Source organism: Mycetomoellerius zeteki, unplaced genomic scaffold (genome assembly GCF_001594055.1).
Source record: "Mycetomoellerius zeteki isolate Tzet28-1 unplaced genomic scaffold, Tzet1.0 scaffold158, whole genome shotgun sequence".
NCBI lineage: Eukaryota > Metazoa > Arthropoda > Insecta > Hymenoptera > Formicidae > Mycetomoellerius > Mycetomoellerius zeteki.
In genome coordinates this window covers 901,309-923,973 of record NW_017256532.1, presented here as the reverse complement: position 1 = coordinate 923,973, position 22,665 = coordinate 901,309, and the positions used below count along the sequence as shown (strand labels likewise).

Genomic DNA, 22,665 nt, shown 5'->3' with positions numbered 1-22,665 from the left:
CCTACAAAATCTTTTTTTTAAATGTTCTTAAGAGTTTTTATTATTGCGGATTAAATAAAAGAAATATTTTAACTTTAAGGATGTTTTATACATATTTTTAAAACAATAAAATTATGAAAAAAATACAGATTATTCTAAATCATGTTTAAAAATAATACGACAAATTTGGTGATGGTTTACTATCTGGATCATAAGTTATTTTAATAAATAGTAGTATTGCTTTAATCTATGCTCTCTAATAAAAATTAAAAATATATGGAAATGTACTATAAGATAAATGATAAAAATCTTAATTTTTTAATATAAGGACATTACTTATGTATTCAAGATTATTTACGTAGAGTTAAGTTGCGATGCATGAACTAGTTGTCCAGTAAATAAACAAAATATTTATTCGTTCTATATCTTTGTAACTAATCAGTGAATCGCAATGAAATTTTGTATAAATTATTTTGAATATTTAAAGTACTTATAAAAAAAAATATAAATTTTTTAATCATTTTTTAAAATTTAATGTTTAACGATAAAAATAATAACAAATAAAATAAATGAACTACAAAAATGTATTATTAAACGAAAATATAATTTTATTCACATAACTATATAGTTTATTTGAAGTGTAAATATTAAACGTAAATATTAAACTACTTCCAAATTTAATTTTTTTTTGCAGGGATGTACGTTTAATACATCCTTAATTGCTAATAATTCCATTAAAAGTCATCGTACTACAACATTAAACAACAGATTTTTAAAACTGAAACTTTACTCTATCGAATGGTATAATTGTCAAATTTTTTTAAAAACGTAGACAAATGAACATACAAATGAATTAACGCTATGTAATTTTGTTCCAACCCAATATATATATATATATATCTTTTTTCTTGTAGGATTTTGATAAAATCGCTCGTATTCAGACTTTGTTACAAGTTCTTTGTCGCAATGAAAGAACGCGTTAAACAGAGTTACTACAAAACTGCATGGAAATCTGCAGGAAAATTGAAAACGGTCAGGAAAATCAAGAAAAAGTTGGGTTATTTTACAAAATTTTCTGAAGAATAAAAATTCTTAGCTTTAAAGAAATTTAATATGCCTGCATCACGTACTACCAACTTAACAATTGTCAAGTATTATCAGCAGCATTAATAGTAATTTACATTGCTATGTTAAATTGCTCTTTCAATAAAATATTTGATGGTTTCCAAATCAGAGCGAAACTACAAAAAATTTCGAAATACTATTGAAAGTATCAGGGCAAAATCATGTGTCTGAAAATCGGAGAAAAGCCGTGGAATTTTAGGATGAGGAATTTGCGGTAATCTTGTTAAAGGCATCTTTTTAAAAAAATTTTATGAAGAGAACAAATATCTTCTTATAAAAAGAATTAAAAAGAAAAAGAAATGAAAAATCGCTTGACGTTCTTGTGCAGTCGTAAGAAAAATAGTTTTTTTTCAATAAAGTTTTCTCGGAAATCGAACGAATGGGCGCACCGGTTCGCCCTGCGAGTTTCCCGTTAGCTACGATTCAGTGCGTGTCCCGTTTATCTCCTCATCTGTGGGTTTTTATTTTATAAAAATGAAGCCGCAATAGATCTTAGAAGCACTATCCCGCGAAATCTTCGCGTTTCGATAAATACGTGGCGATCACGGTTTCCGTTAGTCGCATGCACTATTAGACGAGGCGTCGATCCCGTTAGCGCTTACATGAAATTCGCGTGACGATGTTGCACGTGGACGATTGTGAGCAGAAGAATGATTATCGCAGACGCGGTTACACGTGCCTGTGCATCGACACCCGCAAGCACAGTGTTGGTAATGTAACCAGGCATTTAAAGTGACATTTAGAAATGACGCAAAGATGCATGTGCACTTCGAAACCTACGATCCAAATCCAAAAATAAAACACTAGCTATCAAACTCGCAACACACATGCAGAAATTTATTGCATCCCTGCTTCACAATTTTGCTCCCGTAGACCTTTCGTAACGAAAGACACTTCTTTATGTTTTGATCTTCGAAAAGATCGAAATTTTCCAAAGCATTTTTGCGTTGCTCCTTTAATGAGATTCTGCATATTTTAGTTAACTTAAGTCAATTTAATTACTTCAGTTTAATAGAGATTTATTTTAGTTGGTTCAAGTCAGTCAGTTTAATTACTTTAGTTTAAAATAGAGATTTATTTGGAGAATATTTTTCTGGTATTGGGGGGGGGGGGTAATAATCATAAAAATAACTAAGCTGTTTTTATTAAAGTATTATTATTTTATAAAGTATAATATTTTTAAACCTATGTTTATAATAACCGTATATCTTCAAACATGAATCTCGAGAGTAATTCTCCCCTTTGCTTTGTAATTATGATTTATAATTAGAGTTAAAATAAAATGATCATCATCTGTAGTTTGTTTTCTCATTATTTATGTGAATTTATATTTGTGAATATCATAATTTCTTTTTTATTAAAGTCTTGTATAAATGGATCTATATATTATTTAAAAACTTCTCGGTAAATAGAGCATTATTAAAAATACAAATAGGTATCTGTTTTCTTAAATATTGCAGGAATAAAAGAGTTAAATCAGCGCTAAAAAGTTTTCACAATTATCAAAAGTTTTCAGATGATTCAAATTTTCTTCGAAATTATGAATGAAACGTTACGTCAAGGATACGCAGAATGCTATTAGTAAAACTTTTGGCACAATAACAACTATTTGGCATAATAACAACTAATCATGGTGGGGGATTAATATTAACTAGAATTCTGCATCCATTTTTTTATAGTATTAAGAATTATTGAAACTGAACTGAAAAAAAGCTCGTAAAGATTTTCTTATAGGAGCGAAAATGTAGATGTACTTTGAAAAGGATTTGGCGAACTTCTAAAGTCAGGTTAAACGTTTTTGGCTTTGCAATCTAAAAAATCAAGGGTATTAGGTACTTATATATACATATACATTTAATAAAGCAGAAATTAAATTTTCACGATATTTTTATTCATGTAAATGTCATGTTCTTTATTCATGTAAAAGTCCACGGGCCGCGGATTATTGACCCCTATCCTTGAACGTTGCACATCAAACGACATGCGTCATTCATCCATCGTCTTGTTTCTACGCATTTCTTATTTTGATTTATCGTTTGAACGGCTGTTACACAAATGATGCTCGCGAGTGAAACAGTACTCGATAATTATTTCGCAAATAAAACGATATGTAGTGAAAAATTTTCTACGTAATTTAATACATGCTGTAGGGAAAAAGGGAAGAGATGATATATTGCTTTTTGAGATTAAAAATATATGGAAATTTCTTTTATTTCTTCAAGAATAAAAAGAAACTGTCACATGTGTATTGAATCGCTCAAAATTCGAAAAGAAGAAAAGATAAAGAGAGACGATGAGAGAGAGAGAGAGAGAGAGAGAGAGAAAGAGAGAGAATGTACGTATTTCTCAGTGGGAAGCGTAAGACATCAAATACAGTAAAATATTTAAATTATTAATTAACATTTTAGATTTCAACCTCTGTGAGGTCAGCTCCTAATTATTCAAAAAATTAAGTTTTTCAGAGTGATGTATACATTTTCGATATGTGTATATACACACACACACACACACACACACACAGGGTGTCTCACAATTACCACATTTCCTCTTAAGAACGTATTCTTGAAGTAATTTTGAGACGAAAATCTTAATACAAAAATATCGATGCTAGTTTTTGAATAATAATTGGTTAAAGATAGTGTAATTCGAAAATTATTATAGCCTCGATATTTTTATATTAGAATTTCGTCTTAGAATGTTTAAAGGAACTCAGAAATAATGATAGAGACTATAAAAGTAAAATGGTTTTTGACTCTTAAGCATTTAAAGTTAGCTTATAATTAAAAAAATTATTGTAGTCTCGACATTTTCGTATTAGGATTTTCGTCTCAAGAATATGTCAAATTATGTCTTCAAGAATACGATTCAAAGATATCGGTTCCATTTATATAGGTTCCATAGGTAGCGCGCCATTTTTTAAATAATTTTTAAAATAATTTTTCAAATAATTTTTTAAATAATTTTTTATTAGAGCTTTGTATAGATTTCATACACCTAGTTTTAGAGCTCTTGATACATTTTAGAAATAGTTGCATTCGAAAAAGTAAAAAAATGGGATTGAATGCTCAAAAATTAATATCTAAAAAATAGTTGTAATTTGAAAAAATATTAATTTAATACAATTTTCAAACGTTAAAATTTTTTTATAGAACTCTGTTTTATCGAACTCTTTCGACTTAGTTTTTTTATTAGGAATAGCACTGTATGATTAGTGGCCATTATTTCAGTTACACCCTGTATATATCTAATATATATATATATACATACTAATATATATATACATATACACATTATATAAGTACGAATTTTAGGAAATATGTGAAATTCTAAGTAACGATTGCGCGTACAAGAAATAACCTCATGACGCTTATACCTAATATATATGCACATTAATTCTAATAACTATATACTCATCTTTCCGTTTAAGTATGTGACCGTTTTTTTTATCACGTTATAATTTTATAGTTATAGTTGTACACACGCTTTGATATTCTCAGAATGTACAAGTAAAAATTTCTGTTTATATGCACTCGCAACAGGTGTTTGAATTATTATCTATCATAACTGAAGTAGTCGCGTCGTGATTATGAAACCGCTTTATATACAATATAAAATGAATTCTAGTATCACAATTTTATTGAGTCTCTTGAATACATCTCGCATCTGATATTCATCGTTCGAGTTAAAGGGCGAAATAAGGAGAATTTCGTAGCCATGATGTAAAAATATATATTTGTTGCGCATAATAATGATGAGATTGCTACATTTGAGGCTAAATTTTGATTAGCTATTTATCTGTCGTCTGTTTGATCTATCTGCAGATTCAACAGATCGTGGGAGAAGTCTTATTTACGAAGATAAAAAGTTTCCTATGAATGCTAATCTTATATGCTATTAACGGCAAATTTCATTTACAAATATAGGAATTGCAAATTACTTATAACAAATGCAAAATATTTGTCAAATATGTTAAATTTATATTGTATAAATAACAAACAAATTTAACAATTAAATTTTCCTTCAATCCGTTTATGTATAGCAGCAAAATTATTTTTCTCCGTGTTGCATTTTGCATTTATTTTCTGATTGGTTAATACTGCGTATTTCAGGAGTAAAACACTTTTTTACACACTGAGAGAAAGGATTTTGTTAATTTAAAAGCCATCAGTATCTTTAATAAATGATTTGTAGATATAGCGACAACAAATTATTGTTTTAATTCGTTGTGATTGGTGCTAGTCTGCTATTCTAATCAATTATTAGTAATAAAAGCAATTAATTTATGTAAAAGTTAAGTTGTTTTTTGATAGATTTTTATTTGCTAACAATATTGATTATTTTGATTTACATCGTAAATTGTGTATTATTTGTTACATTAACGAATAATGAGAAATTCGCAATAGTAATTGATTGACTTGTTTTCTGACCAAACCATTACATTTGTCATTCCTTTCTTTGTTCCTATAATAAACTCATTTCTCTTAGAGCATGCTCGTAGGTGGCCTGTCGGAATCTACAAAGAATCCGGATGTTAAGTCAATTTTTGTGAAAAATGATTAAAATAGCGATGAAAATGGTCAGTCAGACAAATTGAACAAAAGAGAACCCTTTCTTGAGAGAGATCTTTATAAATAGCTGAAAACAAGCTATTCTTTTCATTGTTTGTTTTTTCTGGAGAAATTTTCTATTTGCTAAGCTAAACTATTGAAACTAACAGGTGTCCGTCGAAGATTTATAGACAGGCTACCTACATTTGTGACAATAGAGCAGTCTCATTCATTTTCCACGTCATTGGGGTCAGTAATTCAAAACAGAACATCGGATTCTATTCCTTCTTCCTAGTTCTAGAGATCTATTGTATCGTTAGAGACTTAAAGTTGAGAAATTTAGATATTTAGAAAAGTCAATTATTTAGAAAGGAAATCTAAGTAATAAATAGCCATTGTATGAGAAAAAAATTTCTTTTAACGATTGAAACATTATAAATTCTTTTTCTGTTTTGACTTATTTACCACTTATTGACCCAGCGACAAGAAAAAGGAACATAAAATATAAAAGTGATTATTGTTGTATACAAGTGTATCCATAAAGTATATCTCCAGCTAACATCTGTTCGTTGTAGTATTTTAGCTTAGCAGGTAAAAAGCGCCGAGACACTACGGTGTCTTCTGTGTTGTTGATCCGCAAAACCTATTATTTCTCTCACAAAAGACATCTATCAGAACGATCTGGGACCTATTCAATTCTTCTTGAAATATGAAAATTTAAGAAATACATATTTTTTATATCAGTTCAATTGGAGATTTAATCCTTTCGTGACCAGCGTGAGACACGTGTGTCTCACTAAGAATTTCTTTAGAATATACTTAATCATTTACAATGTATTTCAGTTCCATTAAAATATTTATCAATGAACATTAAAAAAAATTTAAATCAATCATGAAAGGATTAAGGGGTGAAACAACCCCTCAAATTTAATAAGGAGCCGGGGATCAGAGTACTTTTAAAATATTAGATTTTTGAAAAACACACGGTTATTATGTATATAAAAAATTATGTATATAAAAGTTTAGTGTGAAACTTTTTATACATCTCATCATTTCGTTGATAATTGGCTTGAGTCAAATATAAGCGTCAGATTAATTTTTGAGGGATTCTTTCATTCTTTAAATTTTAAATTGAATCAATATAAAAAATACGTATCTTAGGTTTTTGTGTTTAACAATATATTTCAAGGACAATCGATTCGGAACAGTTGTGGCAGGCTTCTTGTCAGTGTTATAAATTAATCTAATTACATGAGAGAAATATATTCGGTCAAAGCGGATCTTACAAGGAAAGGGACGCAACTGTCCTCCTCCGATTTTAATGAGCTTTTAATATGTTATTCTCCAGACAAAAATAAGCGATACGTATTTTTTTATACGTGTTCATACGCACTTTTAGAGGGTGAAACACCCTTTAGAAGAAAATCGGTTTTTCTCTTTCGAAGCGAATATCGCCAGAACTGTAAGAGATAGAAAAAAATTTTCATAATGAAAATTGAATGGCTTCAAGAGTACTTTAGAAATATAATCATCAAGTGTCACTTATTTTTGTCTGGAGAATAACATATTAAAAGCTCATTAAAATCGGAGAGAGGGATAATTGCGTCCGTTTCCTTGTTAGTTTCTTGTGTGAATTTATATACCTACATTCTGTTTCTGCATACCGCGCGTTGAAATCTTTTTACTTCTACTCTGGCCGAGGTAATATTTTTCGCAATAAATTATTCGCAGTTTTTAGAATTTCATTAACGTATGACGATTAATAATAATTCTGATTCTTATAAAAAGATGCTTATTAGAACATAACAAAAAATGCTTATTAAAACATAATAACATAACAAAAAATGCTTATTAAAACATAATAACATTGAACATTTAAAAAAAATTAAATTGCTTGTACAATTTAACAAGTGATATTATTATTCTGATTCTGCTCACGTTTTAAGACCAAAACAGATTTCATCCCGCGGTTTGCAGAATCAGAATGTATATAAATCACGCAAATATATATTTAAGCACTAAGATCCGCTTTGAACAAGCTTTCTCTTATTTAATTAGATTTATTTTTATCTATCTAAATTCATATCATATTGGTTATAAATTAAGAGAGGATAACTCAATTTTTCGATATTTTGGAAAATCTTTTAGGAAGAATTATATTCATTTTCGTCGTTATATATAGGGAAGAGTGGCCTAAATCGGACCGTGTTCCAAATAGGACCTTTTCAATTTAAATGAATACGGTTAAGCGGATTTGTGTGCCAAAATATATTTTTAAAACAGGAAAAGACGAAAGAAGAAAGAAAAAGTTTTTTTTCCATTTATGACATAGCATTTCACTTGCTATGCCTACACTTGGTAGCTTTTCACGTAAATCTTTTTTCTAAGACACGCAAAAAATTTCTTTTAACAGATGTACCGAATGTTTTTTTTTTTGGAGAGAATAATTGCCTATTCAATATTTTGTAAGCAATTTATCAGATTTTCGTATGCGCACGTCTATTTCGACAAAGTCGAGTCGATCATTCGTGGGATCGAGGGGTGGAAGGAACGCACTCATCAGGCGGCATGCTGGCATGCGCATCGCGTGCGACGATATAAATAAACTGCGTACGCGTATACGCGGACGTATCGCGTGCATACACGTGGATCTGACAGCGCGGCAGCGCGGCGGCGAGAGAAACGCTCAGGGACATAGCGCAATGGAAGGACCACGTGGGTGGAATGCATAAACGCATGTATTCCCGTTGTTAAAATTTTGGAGCGCGACCTTGCTTGCCTCCGAGACAAGTCCTCGTTTGTTCATACGACCTCGAATAATCACACTTTACGATCGCAGGACTGCTTATACGCACGCGTACGATATACTTATATTATGATATATTGGTTAACGAACAACGATTGAGGGGGAGGATTTTTTTTACGTTTTTTCTTTTACTGTTTTCATGTATTATGGAATTATTCGGAATAGATTTTCGATCAGAATTGCTTAATTATTCCTTAGATTTTTATTATGTTTTCTTATAGGAAAAACAGAATAGTTTCGACCGGAATCCAAATTATAGTTCTATAATATTATATAATATTCCTGTTTTCGAAAAAATTGTCATAAGCACTGAATATTGTAAATCTGATTTCAAGAGAAAATAATCGAAAAAAAAATAGAATTAACATAAAATATAATTTATTACTTGAATAGTTTGAGTTATTGCTCTCAGAGAAAAGTTTCTTTGATTAAAAAGAAATTATTTTGAATCAAAGAAATTTTGTGCATTGCGCTATACGTTTAATTTATATAAAGAAAAATCATTCCTTTTGAACGTCACTTTTTGAAATCAAATAAATTTTTATTTTTTTCAAAGGTATTTTTACTTTAATTTAAAAAATATCAACAAAAAAGAAACAATTCCTTTAATTTAAGAAATAGAAGTAATTGCCATAACGGTCTTTAATTTAAACATAATTTTTCTCTGGGTGTGATTTTACGATTACTGATAAGTTTCATTATATATGTTCAAAATATAAGTAAAAAGAAGTATGAAAAATCAGAAAAATTGTATTTTTTGCTACAGAGATATTTAATTGTTGAGTTACATTGAATAATAATTATTATCATCGCATGATGAAAAAAATGTCGTTTGTCGAACGAGATAACATTCTACATTCTACATAATGGTACAAAAGGAGATAAGCTAAAATAATTTCATGTAATTAAAACTCTATGAGCTAATAACACTATGTAATTAAAAGTTTTCAAATTCTGAATTGAGATAATTTCTGGTAATATGGTATGTAATAGGATCAGTAGTATTAGATAACGGCAAATATTGAATAATCTTTTTAAACTATTTTCAAAGGCGTGTTATCGGAGAACGCAAATGGAGCAAAATGACTAATGTACATATTTCACGCGAACTTAAGATGGTTCTTTAGTAAATAGAATTACATCATAGAGAAATGTTTTAAAAAATTTTTTTATATAATGAAGTTGAAGTACCGAAATTTCAGAACCGGATTTTTGAAGGACATATATTACTTATGCAACTCATATGACGCACGAATTTTTTTTTCAAGCGCAAATATTGGCGCAAACTTGCGCTTTATTTGAGAATTTGTTTAACACATAATGGTTTGTATATGTAGTTAAAAAGCGAAAAAAAAAAATGATTAGCTCGACTAACAATTTTGCAGTGTGGAAAAATGAAAAAAAAAAAAAAAACATTGCAAATGTATTTCTTAATATTTGCAAACGTCCTTTCCTACGAACTTTGTAACAGTTGTTGTCCTTGTAATGAGAAAATATAAAATATATTTTTTGTCTCTGCTGTCAGAGTTACTGGACACATGTGGTTGAGGCATGCGATTTTAAGATATTGTACCGTTTGTCAAACTATTAGGGAAATTTTTTCTATCGCACCTGCAACAAAACATCGCATACTGTAGCCACGTGTGATTTAGTGTCTCATTATTAAGATGGAAGCAACAAAGAAGGAATGGTGGATAATAATACAAAAGTCAAGTCGAAGTCGAAAGTTGCATTGATTATTTATTTAGATAACAAATTTTTTGATGCTTATCTGACGCATTATTTGAACATTATTTACTGATTAAAAAACTCACATATGCATGTATTCTTTCAATAACATTATGAGAATTTTGTTTTAATCAGTAATGAGTTAAACCCCTTTCTCTGAATATGGACTTTAATTTTGAAATTATTCAATGCAAACAATTAAAATTAATGATAAAAATAATTTAATGAATTTTTGCTTAATAATCTGTAATCGAAATGACGCGTTGTATTCTAGGTGTTTAGGCATAGACATTTTGTGCTTTAATGGCTGAAATTATTTGTTTAATCTAGCTAGAGTATAGAATTATTGAAAAGAAAAAACTTGAACTTTTAATAATTAATGAGTTTCTATGAAATGATACGTCAGCTTCATACATACTAGGTATAGTAATGCATATATAAATAATGCATGAAAAAGTCAATTGTAAAAATATATAAATACTTTTCGCTTCGAAGTAATAAAAAATTTGCAGGATTCTATACGATGGAAAATTTGCAAGATTCTATACGATGAGAAGTTTGCGGGATTCCTGCGATGAAGGAAATTTCCAGAATTCCATGCGATTTTCGTAGATAATTCAGAATGATATGTTTTTCATGAGTACACGTAAGCGGCATTTATTCGCAAGAAAATATTAAAGAAAAAAGAAAAAAAAATGATAATTTTTTGACTGCTTATATTTTTCTGTAATTACAAGATTATGCATTGCGTCGTGCGCATGCATTTTTCATTTATTTAAATAATTCACTTTAAAACTTCTTAAGTTTTCGAAGGTGAGAATTTATTCTTGGAACTTATCTAGCGGACATCGTTAAACATGTGGATCATGCGAAACGTTATTATCGCGCGCAATCAACAAATTAATGCCACTCCTATTATATTTATACGCCAAGCATTACGTTATACGCGAATTGTCTGATAAATATGCCGATGAAAAATATTAAGTTTTAAACGAAGTTTTATTACTATTCTATTTGTGACTTCATGTCTATTATATGGATAGTAATAATATTTATGATACGAATATTTATTATACGAATATTTACATGTATAATTTCATCCGGCTGTGATTCGCATATATAAAATTTGATGATCGATGATGCATAGCGACATATGCTTCTAAATAATTTTCCATTTTGTTTCTGCATAATATGACAATATTTCTGCTGAAATACTTTTTATTTATATATTTTTATATTTTATAACACGAAAGGAGAAGCCGTGACTATTCTTAATGCAAATGTAGATGAAATTAGGACGACTTTATTTATTTGCTTACGCATGCAACGTGTTGTAATTGTATACGGTTACATTATCGATAAATTAACATGTTATGAAGATATAGTGGAAAAATTTAATGAATGTATAATGATACGCTTTGCAGATTTTTTAAAAATTGAAATATCAAGAATTTTATGTGCATTTGATAATTTTAAGAATTGTATTTAATATTCAGGTATTATGCTAATTAAAATGCGGAAAAAAATCATATTTGAGATTTTTCTTTGATGTATTAAATTATTCTTAGTATTGATTGCTATTAAATCTGATATTAAAAGAACTTAATTAATTATGACATAATCAAGAAATGGAATTCTTTGAAAATAGTTAGACAAGATGTTTCTTATGATAATTAGACAAGATAAATGTTCACTTTGGGAAATGCTTTTCTGATGATCTTGACCTTGACGTATATGTTGTCCAAGATCATGATCTGAGTGACCTCTAACAGGTTTTAGCCGTCGCTCGGTATTCGTTAAAAAGTTATTAACAATCAAAGTTCGTAATTATTCCCCAGCTTTGCATGGAAATCAGATGATTCTAGGCAGGGGGGGAGGAGGTATGGGGTGGATCGACTAGGGAAATATGACTCCACGCGAAATGAGGTCCACCCCACCTTGCCTAGCCTATACGACTTTTTATGCAGAGCGAGATCCATCCTACCTCTTCCTTTGCCTATAAGGGCGTAACGACGTTTCATGCGGGAGGATCTCGTTTCGGTCTGGAAAAGGAGGGGTGGATCTCCCTCTTCACGTAGAAAGTCGTACGCCCCTAAATAGGAAGGGATTGTGAGATCTCTGTTCTCCCTGCAAAGGAAACTCACAGGATCCTTGAATCTTCTGAAATTCAAGGCCCTGTGATTCGTCCATGCGAGTCTGTATGACCTGTAGAGAAGAAAAGAAGTGGGATAGACTTCGTTTCGCGTGGAAAGTCATTACGTAAGCAGGGGGAAGGGAGACATCCTTCCTGAATATTGTATGTGGCAAAAATAAGATGTTATTTAAACATTTTTTTTGTTAATAACTTTTTAACGAATAACAAGCGATGGCTAAAACCTGTTAGAGATCACATATATTAAAGTCATCAAAGGAGCATTCCCTAAAGTGAACATTTACCTTAAACACTTTATTTCTGACGTTGCATTTTGCATTTTTTACGATTTTTTTAATTACTTGATGGTTGTTAATTAGCACAACTCAATCATGTAACTCAATGATAAACTAAATAGCAATAATGAAAAGTTTGTATTTTTTTAATATTAAGACCTGTAAACAAGGGCATTTTATTATTTCATTCATACTTTGACAGTGTTGAAATTCCATTACTAGTCTCGTTCTTTTTTCAAGTTTTTTCATCTTTCGATGATGCAGTGGAAGGGCTAAAGGAATGAAAATTGGACCACCCTTGACTTTTCCAGGGTTGTCCTTTCAGGCCCATAGGTTGAGTTTAGGTCTATTGTTCATTTTGGACCGCCCAGATTTACCTGACACTAAAAGCGCATATTTAGTTTTCGAATTTAGTTTCTATCCGAATTTCAAAGCGAATAGAACTATTAGCACGAGCAGTGCATTTTGATAGTGTCGAGTGTATTACGCGAGTATATTAAACATGGAATATATATGTACGCATGGCGTATGCCATTTTTTATATTTTGGAGTTCCAAGTGTACTCGCGACGGATCCGCAGTTTTCGGGCATCACACCATTTTGGTATTGCACCAGAATTCCTGAATTCGGACAAAGGGTTCCCGATATACATAATGTGCCATATATACCTGTGGATATGAATGTAGTGAATTATGTCTTCAACACATATAATGCATGTAATGCAAACGACGTCAATGGCAGTAAATATACTATTTTTTATTAATATATTTTTTTAATTATTGCTCGTGCTTGTAGAAAAATATACTATCTAAACGTAAGTTGTTGACTTTACTTAAACTTGTATATTTAAAACAATACTGCTTAACATAAAAACAGAACGTTTTTACTTAATTTTTAAGAACTTTCTTGATAGTATTTCGATTTTGAATTTGAATTTGAATTTCAGAACACTCTGTAGAGTGAAAAAAAATATAAACCCTATTCTAAGTATTTATTTTAATATTCGAGCGAGTAATTATTAAGTAACAACCAATTATCATAAAATCTGAATTTATTTAAAATATATATATTTCTTTCAAAATGCATGCGTGTGTTGCGTGTTTGTAGGTGTTGATAGGTATTTTTATAACATCCGAAATTTATTTCGCCCAATAATTTAATATTACTGGCTACTCATACGAATGACTTTATTTTTAGCAAAAATAATTTTTTTTAATTAAATAAAATAATATTTGTGGTTTCAAGAATAAAACCAATAGATAAAATACCTGTATGAACTTCCGTTGTTAATGCGTAAATTATTATATATTCGATAAAATACAATCGCAATTACACTAAATGAAGTTAAAATGTAAACTCGTACATATTTTGACGCTGGATTTAAGTCTTCTTTAGTGCATAATTAGTGAAGACGAGTACAAACTCGAGTACAAACTCGAGTACAAACGATAATTAGTGAAATTGAGTACAACTCCAGTTTGTATTTAATTTCACTAATTATCGCATTGAAAAGGACTCATCTAAACTTGAAACGCGGATTTACATTTTATTTTTAACTTTGTTTAGTAAATGTAATCTTTTTGTGAATTGTATTTTATCACTAATAAATATTTAATTACACACCAACAATCGCGGAGATTATTGTATACGCATTTTATTTAGACTGAAATAATTTTTTATTGCTTATTATTCCAATATGTTTAGATAATATTTTGTTTGCTTTTGCTTCACGTGTGTGAAGAGCTTAAATAGACCTTAAATAGGAAGTTCCGACGGAAATTCCGATTTCAAATTGCGAGATTCATTCGCTCAGATTTTAAGTTTCAATCTCGTCTGGAATATTAATCGCTTTGTTGCGTTGTGTGTGTTATAGCATATTACAGTAATGAATCCGTTCCAACATCGCACATGTATATATCATCACCACCACCAGTACCAATGCAGCCCCGCGAGGGTAATAAACGCTCGAAGAACAATAAGAAACGTCAAGTCCAGCAAGAACGAGTTCACCCTTGGATGATAGGTACGCTGAAGGGACATACCGGCCTGGTAAACGACATGGACTTTTCCAGCAATGGCAGATATCTGGCGAGCTGTGCCGATGGTATGTACTAAAAAAAAAAAATAAAAAGAGAAATATTTACTCTCCTCGCTTGCGTAACTCTAATCGGTGACATAATATATACGGAAAATATTATAAAAGTTATTTGCGCCGTTTTTATGACATCATTCGAAAACTGATAAAAATTCGCTTCGAGAGACTCTATCTTAGTAGAGTTTACATTAATAATATTAATTTTTTAAATGTTGAATGCCGATAAATGTCGAATGCTGCATTTTTTATTTTTCGACTTAAAAACAGATAATAAATTTTTTTTATTACAACGTAATTTTTTGTGTCATGTTATTTCAACGTGATTTACAAATTTAATTCATTATTTTTGTTATTTGTATTATTAATTTGATGATAATAATTGTCCCACGATTTTATCGAAGAACTTATATTTGAATTAATAATTAATTTAATTATTTTAAGAATTAAATTATTATCAAGTTTAAATATAAAAAAATTTTAAGTATATACTATATAAAGGTATGTAAAATTACTTATAATACATAACACGTGTAAAAATTATACAATTTGTAGTGGAAATGTATAAAATTGTACGTTTTTATAAAAATTAATACTTTTAACTTCAATTATGTAAATTATGTCTTTATATTAGATAGAAAATTTTTTGCAATAATAGTATATTTTATAGTTTCTATGTAAATGTATAAATTTTTCTAATATTTTCTAATATAACATAATGATAACGTATCACATATTGCATTTTTGTTCGTACATATCAATAACATAGCTTAAGAAAAATTGTACGTATAATTCGTTGTGTAAATATGCACCTTTAATAGCGGGTCCCAAAATTATCCACTACAATCATTGTAATTTTACATATAATTTTTTACAGTGTATAGGAAGGTCATAATTATAGACAAGTGCCACCGTAAGAGTTACGTTATAACAGGAGAAAGCTTTCTTCTATTTCTAATATATTTCGATCTTTTAATATAATGATCCACACGACGCGAAGACACAATAAATTACGCGACTAATCGTTTAAACTTGCAAATCGGGTAATGTGTTTGTTTTTTATACGTTATGTCGCGCGGGAATTATTCGTATTGTGTCTCGTATGTAGATAACTAGTTCGTATGTAGATACTAGCGGCATAGTATCGCCTTTCTCTTTCTTTCTTTCTTAGCTGATTTTCCATTTTGCAAGCCGCATTTCCCATCACAAGCTTCCTGCAATTTAGAATTGATAAAGTCTAAACTTCGTGTACATGTCACTCATATAAAAAAACTTTTTTTGTAAAGTAGTTCGACCATTTCTTTTTGTTTGTGAACAAATATAGTCTGTTTACAGTGGAGAACACTGTATCTTTTATATTCAATACTAATCCTGATGTCTTGTAAGAGATTAAATATGAACATCTGTTTTAAATATATCTATATGAATTGACAATTGTAAGTCTGGGCAATATAAATAGCCAAAATATATTTTGCAATGAATTATGAAGTTTCGAGTTAGATACCATGCCGCTAAATAGGTAAATAGGAAAACAATGCCGCAAATATCGTGAATAATATATTGTGGAGAAAATATTATATAATAAAAATGCCCAAATATCAGATTGATTAGACACTATTAGATAAGAATGTTAGATCCAGTTAGATCGCGATAGACGGATTTTATGTGGCATATCAGGGAGAAAACAGATTATACGTTTTCAGTGGGTCATCGACATTTGATGCAAAATGCAGTGTGCAAAATTTCGTACTGATGCAAAATACAGTGTGCAAAATTTCATTATCTTTATAATACACGTTGTAATTTTCTTATAAAGCGTTCAACTTTGATAAAATAAGGGACAAGGTGCACACAAACTTGCATAATCCCATTCGCGATTTGCGAGCTTTGTTTTGCTCTTTAACAATTCTAAATTGATTTTTTCTAAATTAGCCGTTGAAATTTTCTACCCAATTTTGGTGTCGACTATCCTCTTCTTGCCGTTCAAGTCTTGACAGTAAGCTGTGTGTAAATATGGCGTGCGTCCCTTCGTTTTAGGAACGGTCGTACTGAATAAATTTCGATGATTTGGTAGAAATCGATCTGATATGCATGAACCGCCTCTTATAGACAGAATATATCATATGCCTCAATCACGCACATTAATTACGCGCCTTAATCATGCAACATTGTCGTCAGACAGTTCATTGCCGAAGCACGAAAGATAAAGAGGGGACAGTAAGTATGATGTTAACACGAAAATCAGGTCAAAAGTTGTATTTAATGCCGACCATTGTTCTGAATAATTTATATAATTTAGCTAATCAGCGTTGATGGACACGCAAATAAACCGACATTCCATTTTAGAGATAAAATTTATTTAACCTTTAAGTAAATAGGTGGGGTGCTCAGATTATATTTCAAACAAATTTTATCTTTACAGTTATGATTTTTAATATTTACAGAGTTAAATTTAACATTATTTTATTATATCCTTATGAAACAGAGGAATATAAAAATAATAAATTTTAAGACTTCTGAGCAATACTTTTTATTTTCCATTTCCAAAATATAAGGTTTTTAAAATAACTATACGTGGGGTGCTATTGCCATCTACGTACTTGAAGGTTAATAGGTTGATGCAAAATCTGATCTGATTGCGAAAAATAAAAAGAATTAAATAACTTGAATGCATGTTCATTACACATTTCTTGTTTATATCATCGTTTCAGTGAATAAAATGCGAATGACGTATCGTATGTCGAATATAAATTAATTAAATGAAGATCGGTTTCAATACGGTAGGTCAGGCACAGTCCGGCGTGAATATTAACGCGACTACTAGATAGAATTACTTTGCGTAAGAAAACATCACGATCACGTGGGCGTGGAATATTTGTATTATAAGAGCAAAGTAAAAATTGGGAGATTAGCTTTCGGGAAGATAATTTATTCCTAAACAATTGCAGCGATATCTTTATTAACGAAAATTATGGAACAATAAAACTTTTTATAAATTGTTATTTATGCGACTACATTTTTACGATAATGTTTCTTAATTTAGGGGAGTGTTGTTTAATATACCTAAGTGTTGTTTAATGTATCTAAATCGTACCTCATAAATTTTTTCTTATTATTGAACATATGCGACAGTTATTAATGATAAAAATATACAATAAATGAAAACAGACAAAAATGTCTAAATTATATTATTTTGCGTACATGCATTTTAAAAAATCGAGTACATTGATGCAATTTTTAATAATAAATTTATATAGCTGATAATAATCTAACAATGCAATTTTATTTTGTAGTTTTATGAAAGTAGATTTAGTGTAGAACATATATTTATTTTATGTACATATTACAATTATTATAAAGTTTAAATCAATATTTTTATAAAATTTATCATATTACCTAAATCGTACCATTTGCACCGGTTTTCTTACGATTTGACAATTCATGTTTATTTATTTATCATATATTATTATATTATTTATTATTTTATGACTAAATAATTAGTTATATACTTATAAAATAAATATATCTGATAGATAAACATGTTAAGCATTAATTCTCAAATCGTATCATTAATTATATTATTATTTTGTATTGGATATTTTTCTTACTTTGTAATCGTTATTAATATTGTATATAAACCATTTCAATCATATTTTTTATTGTTTTTATTTGTGCAAATATATACTATTTTTAAACGAGATGTGTTTAAGAACCGATGGTTTCGATTCAGGAGATTGATTGTTTAAATCGTACCTTTTACTCATCATAAAAGACCTATAACAAATTAATTGTTTATATAAAATTAAATAGTAGATGTATTAAACATCCAGCTCCAATTTCCAATATTATCTTGCTTGCAAATTAATATTTAACGAGAAATATTATGACATAAAATATAGTACGATTTTCAACTTTCCGTATACGGTATTCATTAGTTATCTTTTAAAGTAAGTATGTAGTACATGTTTATTAATTCTGTTACATACAATTTTACATTGATTATTTCATTGCGATATGAAATTCTAACGGAATATCACTTTTATATTATCTGGGATTATCCAGTTCCCAGACTCGTCGCTAAATACATCAATAGATACGCTCTAAATATACACGGAGCTAGATAACATCAAGTTACGCAAATAAATTAGTTACGTCAATAAATAATAATATAATAATCATACCACATAATAAATCAGCTTCCTAATCGAGTAATCAACAGCTTTTAAATTGTAGATAGCTACAAATTCTAACGGCTTGCCGTTAATTTATCTCGTAAGCACCGATCACAAGTCTCCCATTAGTCAGACTCCAATTTAAGCTCGTGAATACAGTTTGTCGGTCGGTCGGCGTCATTCATTTCATAATTCTGTTTGATGGAAATTATCGCGGGAATCCACAGATTCTCGCGTCTGTACTCTATAACGACTTAGTCACGCTTCACCGGAAAGTAGTACCAGGTTTCCTCGAACGGACAAAAGAGAGAAAAAAAGAGGAATGATTTTATTAAATGACGCAACGGTACATATTGAAACGTCGCCGTCATACCGCATTCCGTTACTTGAGCAACAAACGATTCCCTCTTATGTCCGCGTCTTCCCTTCTACGCGCGCGCGTTCCCGCTTGTCTCTGTCTCTCCTTCCGTTGCTTTCGCGCGGGCCGGTTCCCGGCTCGCTCTTTCCCGTTTGGGCGCGCAGTTGGCTCGAATTCAATTATCGATATCCCGCTTCTGCGATGCCGGTGAAACTTTCGACGCGTTTCGGTGTTACTCCCATTAACGTCGCATTTGCGTTTACTCTTTACCGACACGTGGCTAAATCCGGTCTCGCGTGGTTCGAATGACGTCTGCGAAGAGGTACCTGCGGTGGAAGCTTACGAGTCGAAATCTCGAATTTTTAAACAATTTTGCGGAGAAATCAAGTAAGTAAAAATATACTAATAGCGAGAAATAAAAGAAGCTGAATTAATATACAGGATGTATTTATCGGGGCTTATTAACCATATCGCTGCATTTTTAAATAATTCAAATACGACTAGCAGCGTTGCATCCAGCTATCTTGTTTCCTGGAAAACTCGATAGTCCGGATATATTTTTAACGAAGCCCCGAAAGATTGTTAAAAAACTTTAGGTTCAAATACCTCCTATTAGGTTGATGCGAAAGATTTGTCATATTTGTTATAAAGTTGGTAGCATAATTTTAATAAGATTAAGACTTAACAAGCAAAATTGTCGCGCCACATGGGCTTCATTTTTATTTACTTCATACTTTTTTGTTTATATAGACAAAAGTTTTTAGTTTTTTCAAATTTCGGGTTTTTAATTTATTTTGTTCTAATTTTACTTGGTACGAATTTTGATGGAAACTTCTGAATCTTTAGCATCAACTTAATATATATTACTTTCTCCGCGAGAAACGTATCGCTTCTTAGACACTCAGGTGGATGTTCGATAAAATAGTTGAAAGATAATTTTTACATTCGGTATAAAAGCTATAAAAATAATATAATATAAATAAATTATTTAAAATCAAAACTTAAAAAGCAAAATTATGACACAGGTTTCACTCTTCATTCTTTTTTTTCTTATTCATCTAGATAGAAATTTGACATTTATTTTTAATTTTCTAATTTATTTTTCTTAACTAATTGTATTTGATATGAAAATCTTGATGGAAAAATCACAGATTTTTAGCATCAATTTAATACCTATTACTTTCTCCGCAAGGAACGTATCGCTTCTTGTGTAGTTACGTAGATATTAATAAAATAATTTAAAGATAATTTTCATATTCACAGTAAAAGCTGTAGAAATAATATATAAATATAATTTGCATACAGGATGCATTAAATATTATTTTAAATATTATTAGTCATGCTATTTTTTAAGGGCAAATATCTGGCATTTGCGAATAGGGGCACTTACGTCGTACGCGCGTCTTGTTTCGCGAGATGTGTCTCCTTCGGTTCGGTCACTATACTTACGGACGACCGTATGCAACCGCGTTCTCGCTATTTTTATCCCGACGAGCGTCCGAATGCGCGAACGTCGCGCAAATTTATCGCGAGGACGTGACCGAGGCGGCTGACCGGCAAAATATAATACAAACTGCGTTCTTTTTTTTTCCGTTGTTAACACAATTAGCGAAAGTCGCATGTAAACGCTTCGTTGAGTTTACTTTTACATTTTACCGCCGTTATGTTTATATCTCGAAAGACAGCTTAATTGTCCCTCTCGTGTGATGGATTGGTTCTCTCTTCTCTCCCGGTTAACAATCAGAGCGCGAAGTGACATTAGCGAAAATCATGATGGTGATAGAATGAAATAATCGCATCGAATTAGATATCCGTTCGAAGCGAGATGATTGTCGAGAGGAATTTATAGAAAATCGTTTCCTTCGTAAAGAAAGTTGACTCTTATTTGCGATAAAATATGGGGTGATTATAAAATGCTTGTGCGCAGCTTTAAATTTTTATAACATCTGTTCTATACATGATAAAATTAATCTGTAAAAAGAGCAAGTAAATTTATTTCAGTTTTACATGCATTTATTCTGCGGTTGTTATTTCTCAATCTATTGACGTTATTACAGATGGAGATAAATGGAGACTGAAGTATTTTAAAGACCTACAAATATTCTTACAGTTGATTCATAATAATACTTTGAATTACATTTATAATATCTTTATTCGTAAACCGTCTAAAAAGTGATATTTTGTTAAATGTGTTCTTACAAGAAGAAATCCAAGTGGCTCAAATTTTATGATCGTGGTTTTTGTTAAATTATAGTGAGGTTAGTAGAGATTACTCTTAACTCTGGAATACTACTTTAGAGAATTTTCTTCTAATTGTAAGTGCAAATTCGTGTTTAGTACAGTTTTTATTATTCACATTTTGATAGCTTAAAATAACAATATTAAAGTTTATTTTTTTTTACATTAAAATAATATTAGTTTAGTTATTCTACATTTTGCAATCTATAAAGTGTGTAGAATAAAAAATGTAAAATAAATTCCTAATTATGTGGATGAATCTTCATCTAGAGTAGTGCCAATGTAAGAAAGGTATGAGTAACATTCTAGAGTTAATGTATACTAAACTTCACTAAATCACTATTTTAACCAATAATAATTTATTTTATTTCACCATTTAAATTTTTTTTCACAAATTAATTTTATTATATAGAATAAAAAAGGAGTTATGGCAGTTCAAAACTGCACAAGAATTTTATTAACACCTTGTATATATCTCACGCAATCAGTGTTAAATTATATTCGTCTGAAATAATATTTTTCTGAGGGGATCCTTATCAGAGCAGATTTCAAAATTGCTTTAGGATAAAACAATACGAAACGAATCGATTACTCATCGCTTTGGGTACTTATTGAAGCATATATAAACGCAGCTGTCATTATTCGAGTGAGTGCTCTATCAAGAAAAAGACCAATCCCCCTGATGCGGGTATTTGTTCTCGAACGCGCCTCCGCCGCGGCATTGTGCGTGTGTCGCGGATCATTCTTTTCCGCACGGAAGCTGATATGTAAATTTCGGATCCCCGCCAACGGTAGCCCCCTCCGTTCGGGCGGAAATATCATGCGTTTGCACAAGATAACGCGGGTGCGAATAAAAACAACGCGCCGCCGTGAAGACGTACTTCGCGACTCGTCTTTCCGAAATTATTCACGAATACGTATCGTCGCGAAAGCAACAGTCGTTCGGATGTTTTTCCCTTGCTATGATCTGCCTCAGTACGAATCGCTGCATCTATGAATTGAGTGGCACAAAGTCACCAATGCCGCTGAACGACGTACTCAACAACACACGGACGAAGTATGGCTGGCACGAATTACGTATGTGACGTTTCTTTTTTTTCTCCTTTCCTCTAACTTTGGGTGCTTTCCAGCAACGCAGACGACATAGTGTAACACACACATAGTGAATCATTACATTATTGCGAATCCAAGTG

The 22,665-nt window shown here is 30.6% G+C and overlaps 1 protein-coding gene across 2 annotated transcripts in view; it reads left to right on the top strand.

Annotated features, from left to right (window-relative positions):
* Nucleotides 1-22,665, top strand: part of prage (RNA exonuclease prage) — a 28,734-nt gene that overhangs the window by 2,356 nt on the left and 3,713 nt on the right. For both annotated transcript variants that reach the window (XM_018445328.1, XM_018445327.1), the window contains exon 2: nucleotides 14,486-14,716. In XM_018445328.1, the coding sequence (XP_018300830.1) occupies nucleotides 14,486-14,716 (231 nt within the window). The remainder of the gene's footprint in view (nucleotides 1-14,485; nucleotides 14,717-22,665) is intronic.